The following is a 14,447-nucleotide window of genomic DNA, read 5'->3' as shown; positions in this document are numbered from 1 at the left end:
AAGAAGTTGGGTTGCATTTATAAGTATATTGATCAATATATGTTAAGAGGAGAGAGAAGAATTTGGGGGGGTTTAGATTAGAATTTTTTAAATTTGGGGCTTCTTCATGAGTTTTTATTAATTCACTAATTCCCTGTAGCTCAAGAGATGCTAATTAATTCAAGAAGCCATAAGAGCTAATCATTGGCTAAATAAATCTAAAATGGAGAGAGTCTGTCACTGGAGATAACACTGCTTATTTTAATTAAAATTACCAATTTGTGAAGTAATGTAAATAAAGGTTATTGTATCCTTCCACTCCAGGAAGTATTAACCCTTTGCATGGCCACCTGAGAATCTAACAAGACTTAAAAAGCCAAGAATATTTGTAGAGCTTAATCAATCACTGAGTTAGGATATTTATCATTCCCAGTATGTTGTTCATGGACATTATAAAAATCGTGTGGAGTAAATCTGCCTTGAAACAAAACAGGGGATGGAGAAGAGCTAGGGGTGGTTGCTTCCTTCACATTGATTGTATTTCCTTCGAGGCAACCACCCCAAAATAAATGATTACCTTTATAAACATTCAGGCCTAGGGAAAAGCAAATGTTCCAGCTCTGAGTTTCCATTTGTAAGGAATAAATTTATGCAAATGCCCATTAGTTTTAGTGGTTTTGTAGCTCAGAGTGATCTCACCTTGTTAACATGCAGTACAGCTGCTTGTAGCCATTTGAATGTCATTTGGAGAGACAGAAAGGCTGCCTCTTCATTACATGACTAAATGGCAAGGCTCAGCCGCAAAGCTCACCTTGGGAACCGGATACACCTGCATGCTTAGCCACTCAAGCCAGCCAACCCAAGAAAGCAGTGTGTGTAGGAGACCATATAGTGTGAGTCATCACTAAATCCTAAGCTGAGCAGCCATGGTGCTCCTGGTAGATTTGCCCTTGCCTAAGAGAAATCCTTCTTTCTTGTCTCTCTGATCAGCTCAGGAGCCATTGATGATAAAGTCCTAAAACTAACTGCTAATAAAACCCCAAAAGTTTTAGAGGCAAAATGAAAAGGCACAGTTCACAGATACCTTTTAGACAATGGTTGGGGAAGTATTACAGTTTAGTCAAAGATCTGAAATTAGTCTGAAATGAAAAAAAAAGGGACATGCTTTGGGATGAAGGTGAAGCTGGCAAAGGAAAATTACTGTCATCTTGTCAAAAGGCTACTTCTGAATGGAGCCTCCTGACAAAACAGAAGACTGGCTGAAACTTGAACCAGATAAACTTGTTATGCAAATAGCTTTAGCCATAGGGGAAAGGGCCAATAATGAAATCTCTACAAAGTCAACCACACATTACAGAGGTGACAAAAAACACCAGGCAGGGTCCTAGCTTACGGTTAAAAAGCAGTGCAGAATTTATGTGAGCATCATGTTTAATTTATCATAACTAAGCTGTCAGGAGTCCTGCTTTGACAAATGCATAACTAACACATACAAATGAATCAATTATCACTAACAACCAAAGGTTCAGAACCAAACTGATGTTTCTTTTCTTTTTTTTTTTTAAACCACAAAACATGTTTACTAGTAAGATTTCAGACTTTCTTAAAATCTCTCCTAGTGTCTCCACATTAAGAAGGCTGGACACCGGGCGCCTGGGTGGCTCAGTTGGTTAAGCGACTGCCTTCGGCTCAGGTCATGATCCTGGAGTCCCGGGATTGAGTCCCGCATCGGGCTCCCTGCTGGGCGGGGAGCCTGCTTCTCCCTCTGACCCTCCCCCGTCTCATGTGCTCTCTCTCTCTCATTCTCTCTGTCTCAAATAAATAAATAAAATCTTTAAAAAAAAAAAAAAAAAGAAGGCTGGACACCTTCAACACCAAGCCACCTCCCACCACCCGCCCCCCCCAACTTCATGTACATTCTCTCTCTCATTCACACACACTCACTCTCTCTCTCTCTCTCTCTCTCACACACACACACACACACACTCTCACACACACACACAGACCCTGTCCCCTGTCTACACAGCTATAATCAGTAGGCTACAGCCAGGTCAATCCCTTTGGACCACTGCAGCAAACAATGAGAAGTCATACAGGTCCTTGGTAAATGGTGACCAACATGGACCGAAAAAGATCAAAATTATTGAATCACGTCTGCTATGTTTTAGCAATCACATGGGGATAGGGTATTAAAAGTTTTAAAGCTGCTAAAGAATTTCTAGTCCTGTTTATTCTTTAGAAAGAATCAGTTTATTTACCTTAATACAATGCACTGTTATTCAGTCTACAATGGGAATTGAAGCAATTATCTGAATAATTCAAGCTAAAAACATCTTTCCTGAAATTACCAGAAAATCATCTTCCCCACCCCAGTCCCACCAATATGAAAATCTGAAGGCCTTAATCCTCTGTCCTTCTCCCGGTTCCCTCCCAATATGAACAAGATAAGTATAAAAGCAAACCAAGGCTCTTTCAATAGACATTTCTAACCCAGTGAGTGTCACTGTTTGTATTTCATTAGAGATTTGAATAAACAGAATGAAATAGTAAAGTCAAATTCAATTGGTAGGCTGAGTAATGGCAGCCTAGGGTATGCAGGCTCATCTATGAAACCAAAGGTTATTATTTGGAATAGTGGGCAGGTTTCTACCTAAAGATATAAAATATAATAATTAGTCCCTAATCTTGAGACTCTATTCCAAAAATCTTGTAAAAAAAAGAACTAATGGTTGAGGAATCTAAGATGGTATATGGGGAAAGCAGGATTGGGAGCTGAAATCAGGAAAGAATCTATGAACAACTATAACATAGGATATTTTCACTAATAAAACCATTAAGGACAACTCATTAAATAAACAGAAGATTGATGACATTTTTCCATATCTTAAATTAGTAGTAAAGCACACGATCACTTGATTTCTATTCACCTTCATTGGTTCATAAGAACTTTTTCAGACTCTCCCTCTCCTGCCGTTTCAACAAGATGCTTTTGCTTTGCCCTGATAGCATGCATACTAAAGGCATTGTTTTTTTGTGTTCTGTCTTCCATTCTAGTATCAAGACCCTCTAAGTCTAAAGCAAATCAGGATGAGTGCACCTGGAGTTAAGCAGATTTAAATGGGCATGTAATAGGATACTGCCATAAAGAAAAATCAATAGTTGGGAGGGATTTTCACACTGTTTAACCCTGAGAGTCCCAACTCCATCATTAAGTATGTACCTTTATTCCCAAATCCATCTAAGCAATACCGTGCTTGGTTTAAGAATCCAAATACACTCTTGAAAATATATATGGAAGATAAAATTTAGTGAGTCAAGTCACATTTTAGAAGAATCACAAGAGCTTGGTATAGGAAGGCATATTTGTGAATATGTAATGGATTTTTCTAGGCCAACAGCTTCAAGAAGGTCAATCAAGAGAATCTATATGCAGCAATGGAATGAAAAGGAAAACTCTTTAAATCCAGCCTCTGCTAGCAAAATCACTGGAACCCATAGCCCCTGGATTTCTCTCCCTGGGGTGTGTTCCCAGCCACCAGGATGTCTTTAGTTCTCCAGTTCCCTTCACCTCCCCCTTTGGCTCCCAAATCCCAGGAAGTGCCTCTTCCTCTGCTCCTTTGTGAGCATCATCCCTCTTCTTCTATCTGTTGTTCCTCTCACCATTGTCTGACATTGCCACCTTGAGGTGTGGCTGCTTCTGCATTCTGCAAGCTTTGCAGAAACACCAGAGTGGGGACTGGAGGGGTGAGGAAACGCCCTGGCCCTGAACTTCATGGTCACATTCCAGTACGACCTTGCTTGGTAGAGTTCTTGGAATATTTACCACTCTTGTCTCCTGACAAAGGTGAAACAAATCCAGGAGGGGCTGGACAAGCAAACAATTTCAGGGACCTTGAACTATGATGCACTTGAAACAAAAATTAAATATAGGTTTACAGTTCCTTCTACTAACCCTTGGAGTCAAATATTTTTTTGGAATTCAGAATTTTATCAAATTTTAGAAAAGTAAACCAGTCCATTTACTGTATGTTATGTAACATTCCCCAGCAGGATCGGGGGCAGCACACTGTAATCAAACACATTAATATATCTGCAGCAATTCACATGAATATTCACACTGACTGAGATAAATAAGGACTATAAATAGCTTCACTTCAGTTTAGGTCATGTATTGCCACCAAATCAGTTCACATAAGGCCAGGGCCTGTAGCTAAATGAGTCAAGTACAAAAAAAAACTTTCATTTCTCAGAGCTCTTTGGATTCTAGAATTGTGGATAAGGAATTACTGATCTGTATAATGACTGAGTAAGGAAGATGATCAAGGGACCCAGTTTCTTTCATTGCCCTGACTTTTTGAGGAAGCTAAGTCTGCACATAGGCATAAGTTAGAGAAATTTGTGTTGACCCTTCCCTAAGTACTGTTTATGAGCTATTTTTGGCACTTCTTTTCTCCCCCCATGACTTCTGAACACCTTGTTTGGTCTACTAGACACTGAGCACACCCCTTCCCAGTCCCTGTACCTGGATATGCCTTGTAATGCCTGGTCTGGATTTCTGCCCCCACAGTTCATCAGGAGCCTAGCTTGGGGTCACACAGTTCCCTCTAGCATACTGAGCATCTTCCCCAGATCTGGGACCAGTGTGGTCCTCTATCAGACCAGGGGCCAGGCCAAAAGCTCATATTCCCAGAACTGAGTCACCATCCTGTTGGTGTTACTGTTGGTTCTGCACCTGTCTTAGTCCCATTCTATCTTGCCTAGCTCCTGGTAACATAGCTCCCATCAGGCACACCACCCATCACTTGGGTTTTCATCTTGTTCTCCCTGCCCTGAGCCCTGGCTGGGGCTGTTCACCTTGGTGCCTCAGGCCTGAGATCCTACTGTGCCCCCTCAATCATCTTGGGAACTGGAGCTGTGTTCCCACACCACAGATCTAGAGCAAAGCCCAACTTCCAAGCTATAAGACCCCCATAGAAGGCTGCCGCCCTCTGTCTCTTCCCTGGGCCTAGTGGGGGCATCATAGTTTCAGATGTTGAGTTTCCTCCACTCGCAGTATTCGCCCCAGGACAAGTAGATTAGATAAATGTGAGTAGATTCTCAGATAAATGTGACCCATATGATCAGGAGGTCTGATTACAGTCAAAAGTCAAATGGAACTCTTTATTTTTCAAATCCTGCAGAGGCATCTTCTATCATTTACTGGAACAAATTCTGTGTCATAACGTGCTAAAAGGCATAACAACTTCTAGCGCCAAGTAAATTCCACAGCTCAGATTTCCAATCACTGTTCAAGGCCTTGCTGGATAAGCAATTTTTAGTGGAAGAAATACTCACTGTGAGATAAAGTGGTTGAACTCCTCACACCATTTTTCCGGATGAAGTAAAGTAGGTGGAGGATTTCTGAAAAACAAAAACAATTTTTTTCTTACAAAAAAAAAAAGTGTTTAGTTAAAAGCAAAATGCCAACTTGTCTTTACTGATATTGTTCTAAATAGCTCTGATAAAATCCATTCTGTTTCTTCCCGGGTGGGAGCCACTCATTAGTGGTAAATTACAAAGTGCCAGCCCCTATTTATTTAGTCCTTCATTTTCACTGATTAAAGGCCTACTATGTCCATGGTTTTCTGTAGGAGCTATGAGAGTTACACAGATCAGGACCATTCCTCAGGGAGCAAGCACTAATGAGGGGCAAGGCAAGCATACAACCACTATAACCAAGAGCTGAGTATTTATTAATGCCATAAGAAAGAAAGCTACAAACCTAGTGCTAGGGGCTTTAGAGAAATTTTACAAGGATTTTCAGATCATTATACTACCATGTGAATTAATTATGTGATGCATTTAAAGTACACTCATAAATTCATCAGTCAAATTTTTAACCATTTCTTGTATGTCAGCTTCTGCAATAGGCACTGGGGAAAACAAAACAGCTAAAACAGTGTTCCAGGCCCTATGGAGTCCCTGCGTAGAGAGGGTGACAGACATCTAACATAACTAAGTACTGGAGGTCCAAGAGAACTAGAGAGCTGCAGAAAGACTCTGGTAACCAGGCCACTTCCTGGAGAGAAGGCAGGAAAAGGGGAAAGTAAGAGCCCTGCATTTGGCTGAATATTTACCCAAAGAGATTAGATTTTAAAACAGAACTGACATTACCTTTAATTGGTAAGAGCTTTTTTTCTGGTTATAAATGGAAGTAGGGGCTTCTGGGCAAATTAAGTATAGCAAATAGAGAAAGTTAAATTTCTGTACATCTGAAATAGGACTGTAAATCTTAAACACATTATATAAGTTATCTTTGTTTTCACCTGGGTTCTACTTCCTAAAGCCACAGATTGCTTAGCTTCAAAAGGTAGAAGAATGGGAAGCAGTGAGAATGACTGAAATAAAAAAAATGCATCAGATAATGTGATTACAATTTGCCTCTCAATACCCATTCTCCTCTCATTTTTTTTAGTACAGTTTTTATTCTGACACAATGCTGCTATATAAAGACTACGTTTTCCTGAGTTTCTTGCAGCTAGATGTGTCCATGTGACTGAGTTCTGGCCATTGCTAAAATTGTTCAATGGTATTTCCAGGAAGTCTTCTTTTTTTTTTTATTTTAAAGTTTTTTTTTTTTAATTTATTTATTTGACAGAGAAAGAGAGAGATAGCGAAAGCAGGAACACAGGCAGGGGGAGTGGGAGAGGGAGAAGCAGGCTGCCCCCCAAACAGGGAGCCCGATGCGGGGCTTGATCCCAAGACCCTGGGATCATGACCTGAGCCGAAGGCAGACACTCAATGACTGAGCCACCCAGGTGCCCCTCCAGGAAGCCTTCTTAAAAAGAGGAGCGACATCTTCCTTCTTCCCCCTTGCTGCTTCCTGGAGTATGGATGTGATGGCTGGAGCCTGAGCAGCCATTTTGGACATGAGGTAAACTCGAAAATGAGAGCTATAAGCTGAGTATGGCAAAGAAGATAGATAGGAAACTGGATTCATGATGACACTGCAAAGCTGCCGTACCAGCTCTAGACTGCTTCCTGTTAGTCTTCCTTAACAGGAGAGAAGTAAACTTCCACCCTTTTTAAGCCATTGTTAAAATGCAATTAATCCTAAATGAGTCAATAATATTTCAGAGTATTATCCTATCACATGATGAGAAGAGAAGTTGATAAGTGATACAGAAATACACGAAGATATGTGGGAGCATAATTAAGGAACAATTTACCCAATCTGGTGAGTCCCAGAAGACTTTATAAAGAAGATGAACTTTAACTGACCTCTGAAGATTAGGATGGATTTTTCAAGACAGAGAAAGAGAGGATTGACACAACAGGCTTAGAAAACAACATGTACCAAATCACAGAAGTGTAAAAAAGTCTGGTAGGTTCAAAGAACGTAAGTAATTTTTTGAGGCTAGACTATGTGATTCTTTTGGATCTGGAGAGAGAGCAGGAGGGAAGGAACAGTGATAAGAGAGAAGTATATAATTTCCCTGTTCTGCATAAGAATTTAATTATCCTTCAGATCTTCTGATTCAAAGACCCAAAAGAAAATTACCTGTGTGCCCAGCTAGAAAGAGTAAGCAGCTCAAGGTTGCCCTTCAGTTATTTTGGAGGCTGCCTCTATCTCATTCATTTTATTCAACAATATTTGCCTTCATCTTTCCCTTGCATTTTTTTAAATAATCAAAGTACCATCATATAACTTCTGCTTCAGTGCTTATTTGAACTGACCTGTTCTTACTGGCTCCAGCTGTTTGAGGTCCCAGCTGTGGGCCTCAGTGTGGCCTCTCTCAGTGACATTATCCTACATCATCTCCTAGAGCCCTTTCCAGAACTTGAACTTTCCTTAGGTTTTCTGCTCATTCTGATCTCACTGAGGTCAGTCCCACAGAGAAGACATGCTTAAGCAATTTACTATCTAATAGACTTAATTCACCCCTAAAGCAGTTAACCATGACCAAGAAGTCACTTGTAGACAGAATAAACAGACTTGATTAAAACAACCCTAGTAGGCTCAACACTGGCCAGCTGAGCATGAAGGGACAGCCCTCTGCTGCAATTGAAGAATGACCCCGCAAGGGTCCATTGGAGAAGTGGATGGCAAGCATCCACTCTTGTGTAGAGAACACTGCACTTTCCTGTTTTCAGTCTAGTTATCAGCAGGAACTACAGGCCGGGTGATGGTTTATGAGCTGGCCTGAACCTCTGCAGCAGGGCACGGAGGAGGGAGCAGGAGATCACCACTCATCCAGACCATCGCCAATCCCTGGTGGCCTCACATGAACCCCAAACAAGGAAACATCTTTGAAGCTTGGCATCATAGGAATTTGGTTTCAGAGAAGCTTATTTGACTTTGTAGGTAGGTGCCCTGTCTTTCCTGAAGTCGATCCATCATACTTAGGTTCAGTGAATAGAGATCTTGTGAAAGATTATTATCTGTGTATAATGAAAACTAAAAGGAATATAAAGGCTTTATGGTATTTTGTTTGCACTAGCAATATAAATTCCAGTTCTCTCGCCATCCAGGAGGAGCACCAAATAGTAACGATGGTACCTTTTTTGGCTGTCAATACCACAGAGGCAAGCTGCAACCGTGCCCAGCGGGTCTCTCTCCAAAAGGAGAGGAGATGTTTCATGTTCAGTGCGATGGGAGAGTCAGTGCATAGCTGTGATTCAGAGACAAGCAGGCATCCCTCACTTATGTGTATGGATGCCAAGAGCCTGCAGAATGTTTGAATGGTGAGTGGCCGGAAGGACTGTGAATCTAAATAACCAGCTCTAATTTGGATAATGTTTATAAACATACATTTTGTTTTTTGAGAAAAGGCAAAAAGCGAAAATAGTGTTCAGTGTTTGTTTTGCAGTAAGTCTTTATAGGGGCAGTGCAAAGTCCAAGCAGTGAGAGAGGCCCCACCAAGCTCCCTCCCTCGGAACTACACTCAACTTCTCAGCATCACGCTGCCATAGCCTTGAATCCTGTCTGTGAGCATCTGTACTTTAACTCGATTTATGTTGTGCATCCATTAGCAATGTGTCCTAAGGCATCAGAAAAGCCTAAAAGAGGTTATCTTTTGGGTCTTGGAATGCTCAAAAATTTTTCTATATAAATTAATGACAATTGCTTCTTTGCTTTACACTATTTTGGCTCAAGAAAGATTTCATAGGAACACTCTACTTTCGGGTAGCAGGGGAAACCTGTATTTGATCTGAGTTTTGCCTGTCTGGGTTTTACTCCTGTGATTTGGACGCCAAGTTCAGTATCTATAAAGATGATCTGCTGTACACAGACAGCATTAGGGCTACATGAGACTAGAAGCATGGGGTTATGTTAAAGAGAGTCGTGAACCTATTATATATCCATTTTTGACCTGGGTCCAGCAAATACAATGGAGATCAAGTTAACCTTCTTCTCCCAAAGCCTAATAAACTGCTTTTCTGAACAGCTGAACTGAATTCATTCTAGTTCCTGAAATGGAGAAGCAGCTGACTGGGGTGGGCACCTGGCCTCTGGATAGCCAATCCCCATTTAAACTTTTGGCCTATGCCATGGCATGATGCAAAATGATAATCTGGGTCAATCTGATTCTCTCTAGGTTTTTTCCCCCACCTTGAACTAAAAAAATAAACACAAAACAAACAAAAGAATGAAGGAGTTTAGAATGAGAGCTGAAGCTAAGAGATCCATGATGACAGGGCAAATGGGAGAGGTCACGGAGCACAATGTGCAAGCTAAAGTTTTAGGAAGCAGAAACTATGAGGAGGCAGAAAACGAGGGAATGAGGAGAAAACAAGCCAGGCAGAGGAGAAAGGATGAAATGTGTCACAAAAAAAATGAGACCCCATAGGCTATTCTTGAGTTCCTTTTATGAGTGCTGCTCTCTCTGGTGCACCAGGAATATTACTGGCCACAGCATTCTGTTCTTGGCCCTATTCTCTTCCCATTCTCCACATTCACTGAGGGCTCACTACATGTCAGCATCTCCCCAGTCTCTATCTCCTGCCTTGATTTCTCCTCTGCCTTTTGGCTAGTGCATCCAACTACTTTCTAGATGTTCCATTTTGATTTCCCAGGGGCACCTTAAAGTCAGCATGTTCAAAACAGAACTTATCTTCTTCCCCTAAATCTGCATTCTACTTGGTTGTTGGAGTCAGAAACTTGGGTTCTACCCTCTCCCATAACCCCACATCCAATTGGAGAAGGCAGAATAATGGCTCCCCAAAGAAGGCCATATTCTAATGCCCAGAACCTAGAGAATACTCCACTTTCCATGGCAAAAGGGACTTTGCTGATGTGGTTAAGGTTAAGGACATGAAGGATTACCTTGAATTATCTGGATGGATTCAATTTAATCTCTAGTCCTTTAGTTGTTTTTGTTTTTAAGATTTATTTACTCATTTGAGAGAGAGAGAGAGCAAGAGAGAGAGAGCATGAGCATTGTGGGAAGGGGCAGAGGGAGAGAGAGAATCTCCAGGAGATTCCCCACTGAGTGAGGAGCGTGACATGCGGCTTGATCCCATGGCCCCAAGACCACAGCCTGAGCTGAAATCAAGAGTCAGATGCCCAACCAACTGAGCCACCCAGGTGCCCCTAATTTCTATTTCTTTAAAGTAGAAAAAAGAGGCAGAAAGAAGAGGCAGGAGAGATTTGAAATGTGAAAGGGACTCTACTTGCCACTGCTGGCTTTGAAGGCAGGGAAAGGGTGTCAGGTGCCAAAGAATGCATGTGGCCTCTGAAAGATGGGAACGGGCCTCTGCTGATACCCAGCAAAGAAATGGGGACCTCAATTCTACAAATGCGAGGAACTGAATTCTGCTAATAACCAGAATGAATAAGGAAACCCATTTTCCCTTAGTGCCTCCAGAAAGAGGTACAGTCCTGCCAACACTCTGATTTTAGCCCCGTGAGAGCCATGTCAGATTTCTAACATACAGAACTAGAAGATAATAAATCTGTGCTATGTTAAGCTGCTAAATTTGTGGTAATCTGTTATGACAGCAATAGAAAACTAATACATCAATCAAGTACCAAGTCCTATCAATTCTACTCCCTACATTCCTTTCTAATCACTTCATCCTCTTTCATGTCCTAATTCAGTCACTTATCATCTCATACCCAGACTACTCCAGTAGCCTCCTTATTTTTCTCCCTCCCTCTATTCTCATCTCCCTCTAATCCATCTTGCACTTGGCAGCGAGAATTTCCTTATAACATACAAATCTGACCTTGTTATTTTCTTGCTTAAAATTCTTCAGTAGATCCACACTGCCAGCATGATAAAATCTCAACCCCTCTGCATGATATGCAAATGGCTTTGCCTGTCCATCTACCCAATCTCATCTCAAACTACTTCCCCATGTGCACCTGATACTGCAGTACTGTACTGCACAGTACTTGTACCTCCTAAAGCAGGTCCTGTTATTTCATGCCTCAGGGCCTTTGCATATGCTGTACATTCAGTTTAAAGTGCTATCCCCAATTTGTCTACCTGGTATACTCCTACTCATGCTTCATGTGTATCTTTAGTACTCAGCACAGAAGCACTCCATAAATTTTTGCTGAATGAATGACAACATGAATGAATGCACACAAATATCCATCTATTGTAAGTAAGCCAAGAAATGATGCCAGGACAAAATATGACTTGGTCCTCAAAGTAGCATAAAATTAGACAAAGTGAAACAGCTTCTTTGGATGTGAGCAAATTCTAACTAAATAATGCAAACAAGCAGGGTTTGAGGAACAAAGGAGTCCCCTTTGGTGCTGATTTGGGTTGGATTTGACAATACATGCCTCATCTCTATTCTTCTGAAGCCTGAATGTCCCCAGATCCCTGAACATATCTGACCAAAAGGAGGAAATAAATCATGATTAAAATCTCATCACAGACATTATCTGATGTCAGACCATTATACACATATGCATGGTGAGTTGGAGATAGGAGGAGATCAATAGTAATAACTACCACATGTTGAATGCTAACTACCACCAATCTCCTTGCCAAACAAGCCTATGAAATAGAAATTATTACTCCAGTTTCACAGGTGGGGAAAATACAGCTTAAAAGAAGAAATTTTCTTAAAAACATCCATCAAAAAGTGGACAGGTCAGGTTTTAAACAAGTATTTCTATCTCGATATCCATACTCCTCACTGTTTTCTGTATTTTATTTCATGAAGAGTCCATTACACTGGAAGATGAATCTACATGAAAAAAATGACAGAAAAACAATTAGCAAGCAACACCTCTAGAAGGTGCAAAATGAAGTCCTCAAATACAAAAGCACACTCACTGAAGAGATGTGGAGTAAAAAATTTCTCAATGAGACTGAGTTAATTAAGAAAAGCTTCCTGGAAGTTGTAAATTTTGAGGCAGGTCCTAAACAGAGTACATACACCAGTTGGTGAGGGGAGAAGGGTGTTAAGGAAGGAAATGGAGAATATAGAGAGGAAGACATAAAGACATAAGTATAATAACTAATAAATAATCATTAACATGCAGTTAAATAAACTCATGGGAGTGCATTCAAATGGTATTCTATTTATTTACTCATAAAAGCAATAAAGTAAGGCGCTGAGCACAATTAACCATTCTCAGAGTATTAACCATAGCAACAGAGCTGCCATCCTGATCTACAATTGGTAGATTCATTTATGTGGTTGAATGGCTAGGTTTGTATCTGTGTCTCATCCGTAAGTATCACCACCTAGCCCTAGCCAAAGTTGCTTTTCTCCTAGGGCACATCTTCATTGTTCAAAATCAATTACTTCAAATTTTTTATATTTATTCCTAATACATGACTCAATCTTAATGTAGAGAATTCCCCAATGCAGGAACATAATGTCAGGGCAGAAGACCTTCCTCCACCGTATGGTCCTTCTAGCTGGATTTAGAATCAAACTGACATGAGACAGATTAACAGGGGAAAGTCCAATTTAATAGCATATGCATGGGGAATCCACAGACATGGAATTCCAAAGACAATGAAGCAACATGAAGCTTGTAAGAGCTAAGGAGAGGGGTAGGAGCCTGAGAACACACAGGGGAGAAAGACCATTAGCAAGGAGGTGAAAGGAAATGTTTGGAAAAACAAAGGTTTGCCCTATTATGCAGATCATTTTTTAGGTAAATGAGAGTCTCCGTTCATAGCTCTCTTCATGGTACAGTCTCTCCTTTCCAATGTAAATTTAGGCACTTGAGGGAGAGGCAGAGAGCTTTTCCTGCATCTACTGGGTTTTGATTACCTTTAACTCAAAATAATCTTTATGCCAAAGTGGCACATTCTGGGGCATCTCATCCTGTGCTCATTCGATAGAAAGCAAAAAGCAAAATACCTCTTCACTACCACCCCTAATCTCAGACCCTTGCCCTTATCAGTGTGGTTTGTAATCTTTCAGACCTTTTTATACACATTTTTAATATTTTCTATAAATGCATATAGACTGTTTTGCTGTGCTAAAAGTATATAATAAATACAATATAAATTTTATAATACACATAGTTGGGGACAGTAGAAATGGGATTAAATGCTACATATAAGTGTCCTGGTACTTCTATTTTCTATTCAATAAGATGGTTTAAAGATCATCCCATGCCAACTTGATACCTAAATAGTATTCCACAATGTGGGCATACTATAGTTTGTTTACCCACATTCACTCATTGATATTCAGGCAGTTTCTATTTTTTTCACTCTTAGAACAAAGGCTGTAATGGTTTACACATGCCACATGTCCTATGTGATTTCTAACTTTTAAAAGATTTTTTAGGTGACAAACACTGAACATATGTCACTGAACATTTAGGATCCTACTATGTAACTTAAATGCAGAAAAGAGTAGGCACAGATTGACTCCTCTCCTCAAGGTGGCCCAGTAAGCAATTTCAGAGCCGAGGAGGAAGTGGCCATGAAAAGGCCCTACAGGGTTGTGAAGAGTGCCCCTAAGCCACCACTCCATAGAATACACTGTAAATGGGAACTCTAAATTGTTCAACTCCACCCATGTCAGGCTTTGAACCCCCGCTGCTGGATTCCATTCTGCCACTTGCAAGAATCTGCTACCTAGATTGAACAGTGAGTATCTCTGGGTAATTACCTTGACATATGGGGCACAGACCAAGATTTATTCAAAATATACATATGCTATACATCTGCTAAAGAGGAATCATTTGAAAAAATTACGTAGTTGAAGATATTTCTTTAAAATCAGAAAATAGATGATATGAAAATGACAGAGAAATCAGAATCACAATGCTATACACTGCACCTCAGTAAATGTGAAAGAGTTCCAGGTTGGAAAAGACATCCATGTTAACATGGATGCTGAATCTACCATAAAGGCATCTCCCGGGGCGCCTGGGTGGCTCAGTCATTAAATGTCAGCCTTCAGCTCAGGTCATGATCCCAGGATCCTGGGATTGAGCCCCACATTGGGCTCCCTGCTCAACGGGAAGCCTGCTTCTCCCTCTCCCACTCTCCCTGCTT

At 40.8% G+C, this 14,447-nt stretch overlaps 1 protein-coding gene across 1 annotated transcript in view; it reads right to left on the bottom strand.

Annotated features, from left to right (window-relative positions):
* MYO3B (myosin IIIB) overlaps window positions 1-14,447 on the bottom strand; it is a 389,493-nt gene that overhangs the window by 275,424 nt on the left and 99,622 nt on the right. Inside the window, exon 8 of the mRNA XM_044913613.1 lies at window positions 5,314-5,379. Within this exon, the coding sequence (XP_044769548.1) occupies window positions 5,314-5,379 (66 nt within the window). The remainder of the gene's footprint in view (window positions 1-5,313; window positions 5,380-14,447) is intronic.

The sequence above is a fragment of the Neomonachus schauinslandi genome, chromosome 3, assembly GCF_002201575.2.
Source record: "Neomonachus schauinslandi chromosome 3, ASM220157v2, whole genome shotgun sequence".
In the NCBI taxonomy this organism is placed as follows: domain Eukaryota; kingdom Metazoa; phylum Chordata; class Mammalia; order Carnivora; family Phocidae; genus Neomonachus; species Neomonachus schauinslandi.
This window is presented reverse-complemented; position numbering and strand designations above follow the sequence as displayed.